At 42.7% G+C, this 15,540-nt stretch overlaps 1 protein-coding gene across 1 annotated transcript; it reads left to right on the forward strand.

Moving 5' to 3' along the window:
• The first annotated feature begins 441 nt into the window (after nucleotides 1-441).
• On the forward strand, nucleotides 442-11,482 carry LOC114906084 (zinc finger protein 256-like). The gene is made up of 3 exons (XM_029240628.1): nucleotides 442-661; nucleotides 2,865-2,991; nucleotides 9,491-11,482. The coding sequence occupies exons 1-3, from the start codon at nucleotides 629-631 to the stop codon at nucleotides 11,308-11,310; spliced, it is 1,980 nt and encodes a 659-aa protein (XP_029096461.1). The 5' UTR covers nucleotides 442-628; the 3' UTR covers nucleotides 11,311-11,482.
• Nucleotides 11,483-15,540: the final 4,058 nt, after the last annotated feature.

Genomic DNA, 15,540 nt, shown 5'->3' on the forward strand with positions numbered 1-15,540 from the left:
GGATTAATGGATTTGAGAGCATCTCGAAAGATACTCTTCGACTCTGGGAACACGCTGAGCTTCACAGAGCCTGAAATAACGTCTCCAAACACTTGGGTGATCAGCTACAGATAGTATTCCTCAAACATCTGAGTGCACTCTCTTTAAGAAGAGGCAATGCCCGTCCTCCGTCTCTGGACTTTGGTTGGTTTTCCTAGCGGTAAGTCCTCGCGGTGTAGCTTTGCCTTTTCTCCAAGATGTCAGAGTTGTAACATTCTGGACCTACGCTTGTGGATCTGTGGGAAATGCATTACCCAGACGGATGTGCGATGGGTGGCTGCGAAGATGAGCCAATTAAGGCAAGAGAAGCCGGGTTTTCCTGGGACGCATTAGCGTCAGGGCGGGACTTCCGGCCGCCTCGTTGTGGACGTCATTTTGAATGTGCTTGAGCGTTTTCACAATTCGAAAGCTCCGGTTACCGGTGCTGGGAAGAGGTGACGAGACTGAGAAGGTACCCGCTGCACAGAGGCGGGTCTGAGGCTCGGCGACGCCACCTGGGGGCCCTGCACCAGGCCCGGGAGAGTGACCGCCGTGCCAGCGTCTCTTTTCCTCTCCCGCAGCTCCGGCCCCGCTCCGCCCACAGAGTCCGATGGCGGCGGCAGCGCCGAGGGACCCGCGTCAGGTAAACACTCGTCCTCTGACCACTCACCGCCCTCACCCCACCAGACACTAAAGCCCCCAGTGGGGGGCGCCTGTTCACGTGCCTGCATCCCAGGCCCCGGTGTCCAGGACGGTGAGGCGGCCGTGGGTGGGGCCCTGTTTCTTCTGACAGTGTGCTGGCGCGTGGCAGAGGGTCACAGGCGGAGGGACCGGGACCGTCACAAGCAGAGGTTTGGAGGTCTGACTGACCAGGGACTGAGGCAATTCTCGATTGTTTCTGCTACGAACAAGATGCTGCTGCCCAGAGTTAAGCTTGTAGCGTTGCTGCATGAAAAGCTGGCCGTTTATGAGACTTCCCTGGCGGTCCAGTGGTTACGAAAACGTGCTCTCACTGCTAAGGGCGGGTTTTAATCCCCGGTCGGGGAACTAAGATCCCACAAGCCGCATGGTGTGGCCAAAAAAAAAAAAAGTTAGCCGTTTATTACACAGGTGATATAGGGTTGAATCGCAGGTGGGAAGCGATCTCACCCAGACCAAAATAGGCTTCCTCTGGCTGCAAAGAATAGAACAAATCAGGGGGGTAAGGGAGGAGACAGGAAGCACAGACGGATTAATAGCAATAGCCTAGGTGAGTGTTGATGGACCACAGTGACTGTCTTGTATATGCGAGAAGTGGTTGAACTCTGGATCAATTTTTTGAGAAGGGTCAAACCAAATTGTGGGTGTTGCTGAAAGGAAGGAAGTAGTGAGGGATGACCCAAGGGGTGTTTGTCCTAGTAGAAGAAGGGATGGAAGGCCCATCAACTGGATGGGGACGTTAGCAGCAGGTTAATTATTCTTGGGAATGTTATAAGTTTGTTTTGGCGCTGTTAAGAGTCTGAGATGTTTCAGAGAAGAGTGAGTGTAGGCAACAAGTGGGCAGCTGGACAGGCAGGTCTGGAAAACTGGGGAAGGTGTTCAGGAATGGAAACTTTAAAAAGTGATGGCCATTGTGTGGACCAGGGTGGAGCTGTGGATCACATTTAGGAGGGGAGTACAGGTTATAGGGGCCATGGTATTAGTAGGTCAGAAAGACTGGTGTGTGCTGAGGAGTGGTTCTCTGGCTCAGGGCCTGGTTGGTTTGCTGGGCATTGCAAACCCAAGTGAGGTAGAGAAGTGGCAGTGGGAACGGTATGGGAGAGAGTTTGATCTGGCGGGAGGCCGAGGCTTCCATGGGATGAGTGGACAAGTGACGGCTGAGGAGACTTAGGAGTAATTGAGACAAGAAGGCAGTGAGACTGGGTCTGTTGCTTATTTAGTATTACTACTATGTGGCTTCTCCAGAATTTTGTGGTGAGCTTTGACGGGGTCTGGGACGTTTGAGGCTTGCTAGTGGATATGGTCTGCAGCAAATGTCGTCATTTGTGGGTCACTGTGCCTGGCAGGGATGTTTTTAGGACTTTTTTTTTTTTTTTTAACAGAGGTTGAGTGGAGAGAGAGAGGAGTGTTGTGGCTGCTGAAAGGACAGAACTGGCAGTAAGAAAGTTGAAGACAGTTGAGGGAATATGAAATTCACATGCGGTTCTGGGTGGCTAATACTGAAGCAAAGATTAGAGGCAGTTGGGGAGAGCTTCTAAGCAGCATTTGTGACTTACTCTGGTGTTGGATCCATCAGAGGACTGGGGTTGTACCAAATCTTGTCTGAATTTCTTAAGCCTTCTCTGGATGCCAAGTGCCAAATGTGTGGGTATGTTCAGGGAGAATTCTATGGTGTGGTGCAGGGATGTGGCAGTGCTGTGGAAGCGCAACTCTAGGGTCTGAAATTGTGAGAGAAATATCATCTACAGAATGATGTGCACATGGAGAGGAAGTGTGAGCTGATGGCCCCCAGGCCCTGGTGTTGAGGATTTACAGGTAAAGCATGAGCTTACATTTGGCTATGTCTCAATTCCCACAATTTGAGAGATTCCAGGGGAATTGCTTAGCTGGAGGGACGGGATATTACCGGCCAAGCCCAGAGCTTAGATGGCATCTGGGTGCAACCCCACTGCCGGTTACTGCTGAGGGCTGAACACAGTGATAAAATGGGATGATGAAGAGAGAGCAGGCATCAGTGGCACCAGGGCCTGGTAACTCCTCTGAGGTGGGGAGCTCCAGTGGAGGATGGGAGTGGCATAGGTGTGTGGGGAGATGTGTTGTGATTTCTCAGAGAATGTGCAAGCTTTCATCTGTCCCCTTTGTGACAGGTTGGTGTGACCTTTGAAGACATTGCCGTGTACTTCTCCTGGGAGGAATGGAGACTCCTTGATGAGGCTCAGATACGCCTGTACCTTGATGTGATGCTGGAGAACTACGCACTTATATCCTCACTGGGTAAGATCCTCACCCTCCCCAGTGACCTGGGCTAGGGTCTGTATTCTGCCTCACCGCCCCCAGAAGGTGCTCTGTGCTGCATGTGGTGTAGGCACTGCTTGCTTCCCCAGTGTTCTGGGTAGTTGTGGTAGTTAAGGCTGGGGTGTTTGCACTACCCTCTTTTCTCCCCTACAGCCCTAATTCCTGCTGTACCAAACCCTCATAGGGAAGGATTTGAGGTCAGTAGTCTTGCAGTAAGGCTAATGGATGCAGCTTGCTTGCCCTTTCACTGGATGGGTCAGTGTGTCCAGGTCCATGCAGTTTCTGTGGCCACTCCTGTATCTGAAAATTTCTTGTGCCTGCCTGTTTATGGAATTGTAACCATTGTCATGGTGACTATGTACATGGACTACTATTGAACTCTATCCTATATAGTTCTTTTTGTGATGTTTAGACTTCTTCTATCCATTTCATCCTGCCCCAACTTTATCGAGGTATAATTGACAAAATTTCTGTATTTAATATATATAACGTGATGATTTGATATACATATATATTGGGAAATAATTACCATTGTGAAGTTAATTAACACACCTATCACCTGACATAATTACTTTTCTATGTGTGCGTGTGTGAGAACACCTAGGATCTACTCTTTTAGCAAATTTCAAGTGTACAATACAGTGTTAATAAACAACTATAGTGGACTTCCCTGGTGGCACAGTGGTTAAGAATCCGCCTGACAATGCAGGGGACCTGGGTTCGAGCCCTGGTCCAGGAAGATCCCATATGCCGTGGAGAACTAAGCCTGTGTGCCACAACTACTGAGCCTGTGCTCTAGAGCCCACAAGCCATAACTACCGAGTCCACATGCTGCAACTACTGAAGCCCATGCTCCACAAGAGAAGCCACTGCAATGAGAAGCCCGTGCACTGCGATGAAGAGTAACCCCTGCTCCCTGTAACTAAATCCCACACGCAGCAAGAAGACCCAATGCAGCCAAAATTAATTAATTAATTAATTTAGAAAAAAATTAAAAATAAATAAATAACTATAGTCACTCTGCTACACATTCGATCCTTAGAACTTACTCATAACTGAAAGTGTTTTTGACCAACATCTCCCCATTTCTTTAACCCTCAATATCTGGCATTCTGCTTTATGTTTCTCTAAGTTTTACTTTTTTTAAGACTCTCTATATAAGTAATGTACAGTGTTTGTCTTTCTCTCTGTGGCTTATTTCACTTAGCATAATGTTCTCTAGGTTCATCCTTGTTGCAAGTTGCAGTTTTTCCTTTTTCATGGCTGAGTATTTCTGCACACATATGCATGGGAAAGTTGGTGCCTGTGTCTATGTGTATATCATATTTTCTGTATCATTTCGTCCCCTGATGAACACCTTATAATGTTTCCATATCTTGACTCTTCTGAATAATGCTGCAATATTATATATGTATATGTATATATATATATGTACGTGCATGTATTTCATGGAGATACTGGTTTTGTTCCTGTTGGCCATCTGTATGTCTTTTGGAAAGATGTCTATTCAGCTCCTCTGCCCATTTTTTAATTGGGTTGTTTTGGTTTTGTTATTGTTGTTGAGTTGTGTGAGTTCTTTATATATTTTGGATAGTAACCCGTTATTACATATATCACTTGCAGATACCTTCTCCCATTAAATAGGGTGTCTTTTTTTGGGGCGGGGAGTGGGGGGGTGGTTTGCTGCATGGCATGCAGGATCTTAGTTCCCCAACCAAGGATCGAACCCATGCCCCTTGAAGTGGAAAGGCAGTCTTAACCACTGGACTGCCAGGGAAGTCCCAGGATGTCTTTTCATTTTATTGATGGTTTCCTTTGCCGTGCAGAAGCTTTTTGGTTTGATGTAATCCCATTTGTTAATTTTTTCCTTTGTTTCCCTTCCCTGAAGAGACATATCTAGAAAGTTATTGATTGGTAAGACCGATGTCAAAGAGTGTGCTGCTTGTGTTTTCTTCTGGGAGTTTTATGGTTTCAGATATTACATTCAAGCCTTTAATTCTTTTTGAGTTGACTTTTGTGTATGCTGTGAGATAGAGGTCTAGTTTAATTTCTTTGCATGTGACTGTCCAGTTTTCCCAACACCATTTATTGAAGACCTTTCTCCATTGTATGGTTTTTGCTCCTTTATCAATCTTAATTGTCCACATATCTGTGGGTTTATTTTGGGGTTCCCAAATCTGTTTCTTTTGATCTATATATATGTTTTTCTGCCAATACCATGCTGTTTTGATTACTGTGGCTTTGTAATATAGTTTGAAATCAGGGGTTGTGATACCTATAGCTTTGTTTGTGTTGTTTGGGGGGTTTTTTTGTTTGTTTTTTGGTGTTTGTTTATTTCTCTGGGCCATGTAGTGTGTCTTGTTGGATCTTGGTTCCTGGACCAGGGATTGAACCCAGGCCACTGCAGTGAAAATGGTGAGTCCTAACCACTGGATTGCCAGGGAATTCCCCTAGCTTTGTTTTTTTTTTGTTGTTGTTGTTGTTTTGCGGTACATGGGTCTCTCACTGTTGTGGCCTCTCCTGTTGCAGAGCACAGGCTCCAGACGCTCAGGCTCAGCGGCCATGGCTCACGGGCCCAGCCGCTCTGTGGCATGTGGGATCTTCCTGGACCGGGGCATGAATCTGTGTCCCCTGCATCGGCAGGTGGACTCTCAACCACTGCACCACCAGGGAAGCCCTGTTTTTGTTTTTTTTTTAATCTCAGGTTGCTTTGGCTATTTGTGATCTTTTGTGGTTTTATATAAATTGTAGAATTTTTTGTTTTATTTCTGTGAAAAATGTCATTGGGATTTCAATAGGGATTGCATTCAATCTGAGATTTCTTTAGGTAATATGGACATTTTATTTTATTTATTTTTATAAATTTATTTTTTATGGGATTTCAATAGGGATTGCATTCAATCTGTAAATTGCTTTAGGTAATATGGACATTTTATTTTATTTAGTGTTTTTTTTTTAATTTTTTTTTCATTTTCACTGTGTTGGGTCTTCACTGCTCACGGGCTTTCTCTAGTTGCAGCAATCGGAGGCTACTCTTCATTTCAGTATGTGGGCTTCTCATTGCAGTGGCTTCTCTTGCTGCAGAGCACAGGCTCTAGGTGTGTGGGCTTCAGTAGTTGCGGCATGTGGGCTCAGTAATTGTGGCTCACAGGCTCTAGAGCACAGGCTCAGTAGTTGTGGTTCACGGCCTTAGTTGCTCCACGGCATGTGGGATCTTCCCGGACCAGGGATCGAACCTCTGTTCCCTGCAGTGGCAGGCGGATTCTCAACCACTGCACCACCAGGGAAGCCCCTATTTAGTTTTTATAAATTTATTTTTTATTTATTATTATTATAATTATTTTGGCTGCGTTGTGTCTTCTTGCTGCACGCAGGCTTTCTCTACTTGCGGCGATTGGGGCTACTCTTCATTGCTGTGCATGGGCTTCTTATTGTGTTGGCTTCTCTTGTTGCGGAGCACAGGCTCTAGGCGTGTGGGCTTCAGTAGTTGTGGCGTGCGGGCTCAGTAGTTGTGGCTCACGAGCTCTAGAGCACAGGCTCAGTAGTTGTGGCACACTGGCTTAGTTGCTCCGTGGCAAGTGGGATCTTCCTGGACCAAGGCTCAAACCCATGTCCCCTGCATTGGCAGGTGGAGTCTTAACCACTGTGCCACCAGGGAAGTCCCAATATGGACTTTTTCTTTTTAAGGGTAGATTTATTTATTTATTTAGGCTGCCCCAGGTCTTAGTTTTGGCATGTGGACTCTTAGTTGCGGCATGCATGTGGGATCTAGTTCCCCGACCAGGGATCGAACCCAGGCCCCCTGCATTGGAAGTTCAAAGTCTTACCCACTGGACCCCCAGGGAAGTCCGTAATATGGACATTTTAACAATGTTAATTCATCCAATCAATGAGCGTTAAATATCTTTCCATTTGTTTAAAAAGATTTCTTTTACAATCTTTCAATAATGTCTTATAGTTTTCATTGTACGGGTCTTTATCTGTAGTTAAGTTTATACCTATGTATTTTATTCTTTTTGTTGCCATTTAAGTGAGATTGTTTTCTTAATTCCTTTCTTTTGCTAGCTCATTGCTTGAGTTTAGACATTCAACTGAGTTTTGTATGTTGATTTTGTACTCTGCAACTTTATTTGTTGATTATTTCTAATAGTTTTTTGGTGGAGTCTTTAAAGTTTTCTATGTGTAAAATTATGTTATCTGCAAATAGTGAAAATTTTACATATTCCTTTCCACTTTTAGATGCCTTTTGTTTTTCTTGCCTTACTGCTCTGGCTAGGATTTCCAATACTATGTTGAAGAAGAGTGGAGATAGTGGACATCCTTTTTTTGTTCCTGATTTTAGAGGGATAGCTTTTGACTTTTCACCATTGAGTTTGACGTCAGGTGAAGGGTTTTTCATATATGGCCTTTATTATGTTGAGGTATGTTCCTTCTTTATGCAATTCTTTCAGAGTTTTTAATCATAAATGGGTGATGAATCTTGCCAGATACATTTTCTGTATCTATTGAGATGATCATACGGTTTTAATCCTTCATTTTGTTAATGTGATGTATCACATTGATTGATTTGTAGATGTCGAACCATCCTTGCATCCCTGGAATAATCATGCTGTACAATCCTTTTAATGTTGTATTTAGTTTGCTAATACTTTGTTCAGTATTTTTGCATCTGTGTTCATCAGAGATGTCCTATAATTTTCTTTTTTTGTGTTGTCTTTGTCTGTTTTTGGTATCAGGTGATGTTAGCCTAGTAAAATGAGTTAGGAAGCATTCCTTTTTCTTCAGTATTTTGGAAGAGTTTGAAAAGGATAGGTATTTAATCTTCTTTGAGTGTTTGGTAGACGTCAACTGTGAAGCCAAGATTTTTATTTTTCTATAAATGCCTACATTAGCTATTTATTTATCTAAATTTCCCTTTTTGAACTGCTTTTGCTGTGTCCCATAAGTTTTGGTACTTTGTGTTTCTGTTTTCATTTGTCTTAAGGTGTTCTTTGGTTTCTTCTGAGACCTATTGTTTTTTCATGATTGTGTTGTTTAATTTACACATATTTGTGAATTTCCCCACTTTCCTCGTGTTACTGAAATCTTGTTTCATACCATTGTGGTCAGCAAAGATACATTGCATTATTTCAATCTCCTTAAATTTGTTAGATTGGTTTTATAACCTATAACATATGATTGCTCTAGGGAATGTTCTTTTGTTGTTGTTGTTTGTTTGGGGTTTTTTTATTTTTATTTTTTAGGGAGTATTCTGTGTGCACTTGAGAATGTGTATTCTGCTGCATTTGGATGATATGTTTTGTATATGTCCATTTGATATAAAGTATAGTTCCAGTCCAAAATTTTCTTTTTTTTCTTGTTGAATTTCTGTCTGGATGATCTACCTGTTGTTGAAAGGGGAATATTGAAGTCCCTTATTGTGTTCCTGTCTATTTTTGCCTTCAGATTGGTTAATATTTGATTCATATATTTTTGTGCTCCAATGTTAGTTGCATATACACTTACCATTGTTATAGTCTCTTGATGAATTAACTCCTTTATCATTATATCATGAACCTCTTTGTCTGTTGTGGCAGATTTTCACTTAATGTTCATTTTGTCTGACATAAGTATAGCTACTCTTGCTGGCTTTTGGTTTTCCATTTGCATGAAATGTCTTTATGTTGCCTTCATTTTCAGCCTATGTGTGTCCTTAATGCTGAAGTGAGTCTCTTTGGCAATGTATGATTGAGTCTTGTTCTTTTATCGATTTGGCTGCTGGGGTATTTTTGTTTTATTTTTTGTTTTTAGCCACACCACATGGCATGTGGAATCTTAGTTCCCCTACCAGGGATCAAACCCACGCCCCTTGCGGTGGAAGCGTGGAGTCTTAACCACTGGACTGCTAGGGAAGTCCTTGCTGCTGTTTTCTTTTTCTTTTTAAATTTATTTATTTATTTATTTATTTACGGCTGCATTGGTTCTTCATTGCTGCGCATGGGCTTTCTCTAGTTGTGGCGAGCGGGTGCTACTCTTCGTTGCGGTGCACGGGCTTCTCATTGCGGTGGCTTCTCTTATTGCAGAGCATGGGCTCAAGGTGCATGGGCTTCAGTAGTTGCAGCATGTGGGCTCAGTAGTTGTGGCATGCGGGCTCAGTAGTTGTGGCACATGGGCTCAGTGGTTGTAGCTCATGGGCTCTAGAGCACGGCCTCGTTAGTTGTGGTACATGGGTTTAGTTGCTCTGCGGCAAGTGCGATCTTCCTGGACCAGGGCTTGAACCCGTGTCCCCTGCATTGGCAGGCGGATTCTTAACCACTGTACCACCAGGTACAGTCCCCTTGCTGCTGTTTTTGAATTGTAGAATTTTGTAAGGACTTACTGTTGCCATCTTGTTAATTGTTTTCTGGCTGTTTTGTAATTGAGACAGATGCACATCTGTGATGAGCTTGACCCTTCCCTATAGTCGACATGTGCTTGACCAGCATTTCTTTCTGTTCAGGTTGCTGCTGTGGAGCAGAGGATGCAGAGGCACCTTTTGAACAGATCGCTTCTCTAGGAATGACACAGGCTAGGACTCCCAAGGCAGCTTTGTGTTCCCAGAAGATGCACCCCTGTGAGATGTGTGGTCCAGTCTTGAGGAATGTTTTCCACTTGGCTGAGGATCAGGAAACACAACACAGCCAGAAACTGTTGAGGTGTGGGGCATGCGTGAAACTGTTTTATTTTAGTGCAAACTTTAAACAGCACCAAAGGCAGCACATGGGAGAGAAAACTCTCCGAAGCAGTGTGGATGAGGCCTTGTTTGTGAAGAGCTGCAGGTTCCATGTGTCACAGAAGCCATTTACCTGTAGGGAGTTTGAAAAGGACTTCCTGACTATTGTGGGACATCTGCAGCAACAGGCCTCTTGTACTGTCAAGAAGCCAAACACAATCACCCAGTGCGGGTCAACTTCACAATGCAGGAGAGGTCATCACACCTGGGGAGAATGCAAGAAAGCCCTCAGCCCCAAACACACACTTGTTCAGGACCAGTGGGTCCACACTGGAAGACCTTGTTTTGTGTGCGGTGAGTGTGGGAAAACATTCAGGTACAAATCCTCATTTGTTGTACACCAGAGAGTCCACGCTGGAGAAAGGCTTCATGTGTGTGGTGAATCTGGAAAATCCTTTAGGCAGAGCTCAACCGTCAGTCAACATCAAAGCATTCATTCTGCAGCAAGGCAGTACAAGTGCAGCAAATGTGGGAAATCCTTACCCTACAAATCTATCCTCATTTTTCCCCACACATGGCACAATGGAGAAAACAGTTACGTGTGCAGTGAATGTTCGAAATCTTTTACCTCTAGCTCAGCCCTCACTTATCATCAGAGATCTCACACAGGAGAAAGGCCTTATGAGTGTAGTGACTGTGGGAAATCTTTTATCTCTAGGCCTGCCCTCAGATACCATCAGAGATCTCACACAGGAGAAAGGCCTTATGAGTGCAGTGAATGTGGGAAGTCTTTTACCACTAGCTCTAACCTTCATTATCATCAAAGAGTTCACACTGGAGAAAGGCCTTATGAGTGCAGTGAATGTGGGAAATCTTTTAACAATAGGTGGGTTCTCATTCAACACCAGAGAGTTCACACAGGAGAAAGGCCTTATGAATGTAGTGAGTGTGGGAAGTTGTTTAAATATGGATCCCAATTGAATCAACACCAGAAAGCTCACACTGGTGAAAAGCCTTTTAAGTGCACTGAATGTGGGAAATCTTTTAACAATAGGTGGACACTCATTCAACACTGGAGAGTTCACACAGGAGAAAGGCCTTTCGAGTGCAGTGAATGTGGGAAATCCTTTAATCGGAGAAATAACCTCATTTTACACCAGAGAATTCATACAGGAGAAAGGCCTTATGTGTGCAATGAATGTGGGAAATCTTTTACCTTCAGCTCCAGCCTTCGTTACCATCAGAGAGCTCACACTGGAGAAAGACCTTATGAGTGCAGTGAATGTGGGAAATCTTTTATCTCTAGGTCTGACCTCCATTATCATCAGAGAGTTCATTCTGGAGAAAGACCTTATGAGTGTAGCGAATGTGGGAAATCCTTTATCCAAAGAAATAACCTCATAATACACCAGAGAATTCACACAGGAGAAAGGCCTTATGAGTGCAGTGAATGTGGTAAATCTTTTACCTGTAGTTCCACTCTCCATTATCATCAGAGGGTTCACACTGGAGAAAGGCCTTATGTGTGCAGTGCATGTGGGAAGTCTTTTATTACCACTTCCAAACTGCGTTGTCATCAGAGAGGTCACAGTGGAGAAAGGCCTTAAGAGTGCAGTGAACGTGGGAAACCTTTTACAGTATGTCTTATACGAACTAACAAGTTCTGTTCCACGAGTGAGTATGTAAGTCCAGTTTGTTCTTAAGTTCAACAGAGTTAGCCTAGGTACCCAACTAACACAATGGGCTATATAGTACTGTACTGTAATAGGTTTATAATACTTTTTGCACAAATAGTACATAAAAAACAAACAAAAAATAAAACGTTTTTAATCATACTTTACAGTACCTTGAAAAGTACAATAGTACCAGCTCCATCACCGTTGCTTTTTTTTTTTTTTAAATCAAAAAAAGGAAACAATTCAATTTAAAGAAAGAAACCCAGAAATTGTCTGAAAAAAGAGTGGGGCAAATGAACTCCTGAAAAAGTTCTGCATCTTGGTGATCACATTTATTGGAAGGGTTGGAGAAAATTAAACTGCCATTTAGCCTAAGAATTTGTGAGTTATCTGAAAATCAACTTATTTCAAGAGTGGAAGAATTCTTGGTTTTTTCTTAATATCAAACTGTACACCAGTTTCTCTTTTGAATATCTTCTACATTTAAAGAGGCAATTATACAAAATCTCATTTTCCACACAGGATAAATTCTTTGTTTCAGCTAACTCTCAATGGCAGGGCAACTAGGACAACACCATCTCCCCGGAAAAAGAGCATTGGAATATTCCATTTTGTTGATTTATATATTTCTTCATATGTTTGTTCATCAATTTCTATAGTTGTCACAGTTTCTTCCACATCTCCCAATATCATATTTTAATGTAACCTGCCTCAAAGCTCTGTGTTGTTTCTCATTTTCACTCATCCAGGCTGAGCCTGATGAGATCCAGGAGCTCTTCTACAGTGTTCGTAGTTTGTTACTGGCCCACATCGTCCAAAATCTTTCACATCACCTCTGCTTTTATGCTCGTTTCTGGACATCCTGGGCTTGAAATAAAGATACTGTACTACTCTATACAGTACTGTACAGTAAGTACGCAAAAGCACAAGCACTTGTAGAGGATACACACATGTTAAAATGTACACCAGACACATGAACTAACTCATGTGATTGGACATGAGAACGCATGTTCTCATTTTGAAAGCTCACTACTTGAAGGTTCGTATGTAGGGGACTTACTGTATAGGAAAATGTAACCTCTTTCAATACCAGAGAGTTCACACTACACAATGGCATAGATGGGCAGGAAATGTGCAGTTTCAGTGGTCAGTATAAGGGCACTGGAGGAAACTATCTGAGGATCCATCTGTCTGAATTGACTCTCATACATCTGAGCATGCACAGTGGGGAGAATCCCCAGTTATGTGGGAAGGCCATTTTATCTCTACCGGCCAGCAGGCCTACAAAGTGTGCATCAGTCACCAACCCAGTTTGCTCAGGGAAGCTGACTCTGTCCCCCACTGCGTTGGCCAAGTTAGGAGTCACCTGAGCCCTAGGGAAGATTTCCCTCCTCTTTGATTACCTTGGGCATGGACCTGACCCAATGTTGTTCCATAGAACATCATTTGAGTTTTCTGGCAGCATTCAAGCAAAGACTACAATTTTCAGGGATATGTTGGTGTCACGTGATACTTGTGATGTGTCTTTCCAGCTTGCAAGTCACACACTCTAGAACTCTTGGCCACATATTGCCTTGGCTTGAATAATAGCTAAGGCCTTTAAGTCCTCATTAATTTGGGGAGTTCTATTCTGGTGTAGGGTAGTTTATAAACTAGTACAAATTTGTGCTCTACAAGCATGAATGGGAGAAGAAGTTTTTATGGGTCTCACGCTGTGCCTGAGGAGGGACAGCATGATGGCAGAAAACAACTTGACAATTTTTACCAAATTTGCATTGCTGTATAGAGCCTCCTAGGAAAGACTGCTGGGCTTTCTCTTCCTCATTTGAGGCCTGTATCCTATGTTTTTTATGAGCCTTGGATGACTCTAAGGAGGGGGACATGTGAGAATCTTAACAGTGCTTCTGAGAGCCACATGATTTTTTTCTCTTACTCAAGGTAGATATCACAGGGTATCCCAGCACTGTTGAGGGGATATTTTCCCCAGGTCTACAAAGATCCACATTCCCTGATGGCCACAAGTCACTGGGCTAGTCTCACTGGTTATAAGACTGTTGGTTCCAAGGGAAACCGTAATAGGTACGGAACCTCTACTTTAGTAGGTAGTGGAGGAGTCTGCAGCCAGCTAGATGAAATGCTCCTCTTCTAAAAGTGTAGCCAGAAATGTTTCTGTGACCGCAGGATCTGTGTGTACACAAATCTCGGGACCTCTAGGCATGCTTATCTTGTGTAGCTGAGGACATTGTCAGAGAAACTAATCAGGTTTTGTGGATTGCTGTAGCCTCTCGGTGATGTTCACCTCAAGGCCCTTACTGCGCAGGGAAGAAAAAAGAGCAAAGGGGATTCATATTCTGAGGATGTGGCTCTCTTGACCAATGCAGCACTCCTCTTGACTTGGGTGGAGACGTTCATTGCTCCCTATATTTGCTGCTACTGAGACAAGACTGGCCTTCCAGAGGGCATGAGGAGAGAGATGCTGGAGTCAATACAGCATTGCCCAACCTATTTCCCATAAAGAGTGGGACATAGATATTTTTCTTCTTTTTTATCTTGAGCTAATTTTTAAAGCTTTATAAAGATATAATTTACATGTACTCAACAGCTTATATTTAAAGTGTACAGTTTGATAGGTTTTGACATAGGTATGAACCTCTGAAAACATCATCCTATTCCCGATAATGACCATATCTGTCATTTACTTCATGTCTTTTTATAATCTCTTCTTACCTCCTTTCCAGCTTCTCCAGGTAACCATTGGTTTACTTTCCCTTACAATAGATAACCTTTGCATCTTCTTGTATTTATATGCTTGGAAAAATAAGCTGTTTATTTTTTTCTGATTTCCTTCATGCTTTGTAATTACTTTGAGATATGGGTAGCTCATCTCTCTCTTTTTTTTCTGAGTAATATTCTTATCCTTGGATATACCACTGTTGATTTACTTATCCATCTCTTTGTGGGTGTTTAGGTTATTTCTAGGTTGTGACTATTGGAAATAAACCTGTTACAAACATTTGTGTCAGTTTATATGGATGTGTGTCTCTTTGATCTTGTATCAGTAACTTAAGGTGGAGTGTCTGAGTCACAGGGTAGATCTAAAGTGACTGTACTTTTTTTTGCATATTAACCAGCAGTATGTTAGAGAGTTCCATTTCTTTCACATCCCTGCCAGTGCTTGATATGGTTAATTTTTATGTCAGCCCTTTTCATAAGTGTATAGTGTTATCTCAGTGTGGTTTTAATTTCAGTTTTCTAATGATTCATGATTTTGAGCATTTTGCAGGTCTTTGCCACCTCTATGTATGTATGTGTATATATATATTAACAAATATATATGTATATACATATATTTGTGTGTGTGTGTGCTGTTTCAGTTCTTATTTGCTTTTTTTTTTTAAATATGCATTATGGCTGTTTCCCTTTTCATTTACAAATAAGACATCAAAACAACAAAGACATATGTGGAATTTTACTCATTCTTAAATGAAGTGAGCAATATTTGCCATACAGAATAATTGTTTTTAATACAGGTAGGATATACCTGTATTAAGGTAGGATTTTTCCTCAAATTTTCTGTGTTGTGCAAAATGTCATGACCACAAATCCCACACATATTTAAGATCAGTATGTATTATTAACATAATCTCCACCACTTAAGTCCAGGCATTCAGTAATACATTAAATGTAGTCCTGCTTTGTAGTATTTCCCAATGTGTATTTGTAGTATTTGGAATGTGATCAGAGAAGGAACTGAAAAATTCTACTCAAGGTCCCCCAGGTTTTTTGATGGAAAACTAAACTTAGCATGTGCAGGAGGAGACTTTACAAGGCCAGGCAGACAATAGCTGCGGGGGCTGTGGGCTGGTTGGAGGCTCAGACGCCTCCGAGACATAATTCTGACTGGCCAGCGGGGAGGTATGTCCCTGAACACACTGGGGTGTCAGTGGAAACCCTAGTTGGCCTCACCTTGTTAGTGACAAGGTATCAGAGCAGTCACACTATCCTGAGTTGCCTCCTCTGACCCCACCGGTTACCTTGCAAGGGATTCTCACCCTCTGAACTCTCCAAAGTTCTTTTCATCTCTACCTTTCTGTAATTGTTGACTGTTTATTTCCAACTGTGTTTGCCTTCTATGGGTCTCACCACCTACTTGGATACTAT

Source organism: Monodon monoceros, unplaced genomic scaffold (genome assembly GCF_005190385.1).
Source record: "Monodon monoceros isolate NGI ecotype Baffin Bay Population unplaced genomic scaffold, NGI_Narwhal_1 Super_Scaffold_10, whole genome shotgun sequence".
NCBI lineage: Eukaryota > Metazoa > Chordata > Mammalia > Artiodactyla > Monodontidae > Monodon > Monodon monoceros.

Excerpts from the sequence above, each read along its gene's own strand:
- LOC114906084 (XM_029240628.1), top strand. The coding sequence starts at position 629 with ATGGCGGCGGCAGCGCCGAGGGACCCGCGTCAG. Across the intron at positions 662-2,864 it reads CGCCGAGGGACCCGCGTCAG|GTTGGTGTGACCTTTGAAGA; the intron begins GTAAACACTCGT and ends CCTTTGTGACAG. Across the intron at positions 2,992-9,490 it reads CGCACTTATATCCTCACTGG|GTTGCTGCTGTGGAGCAGAG; the intron begins GTAAGATCCTCA and ends CTTTCTGTTCAG.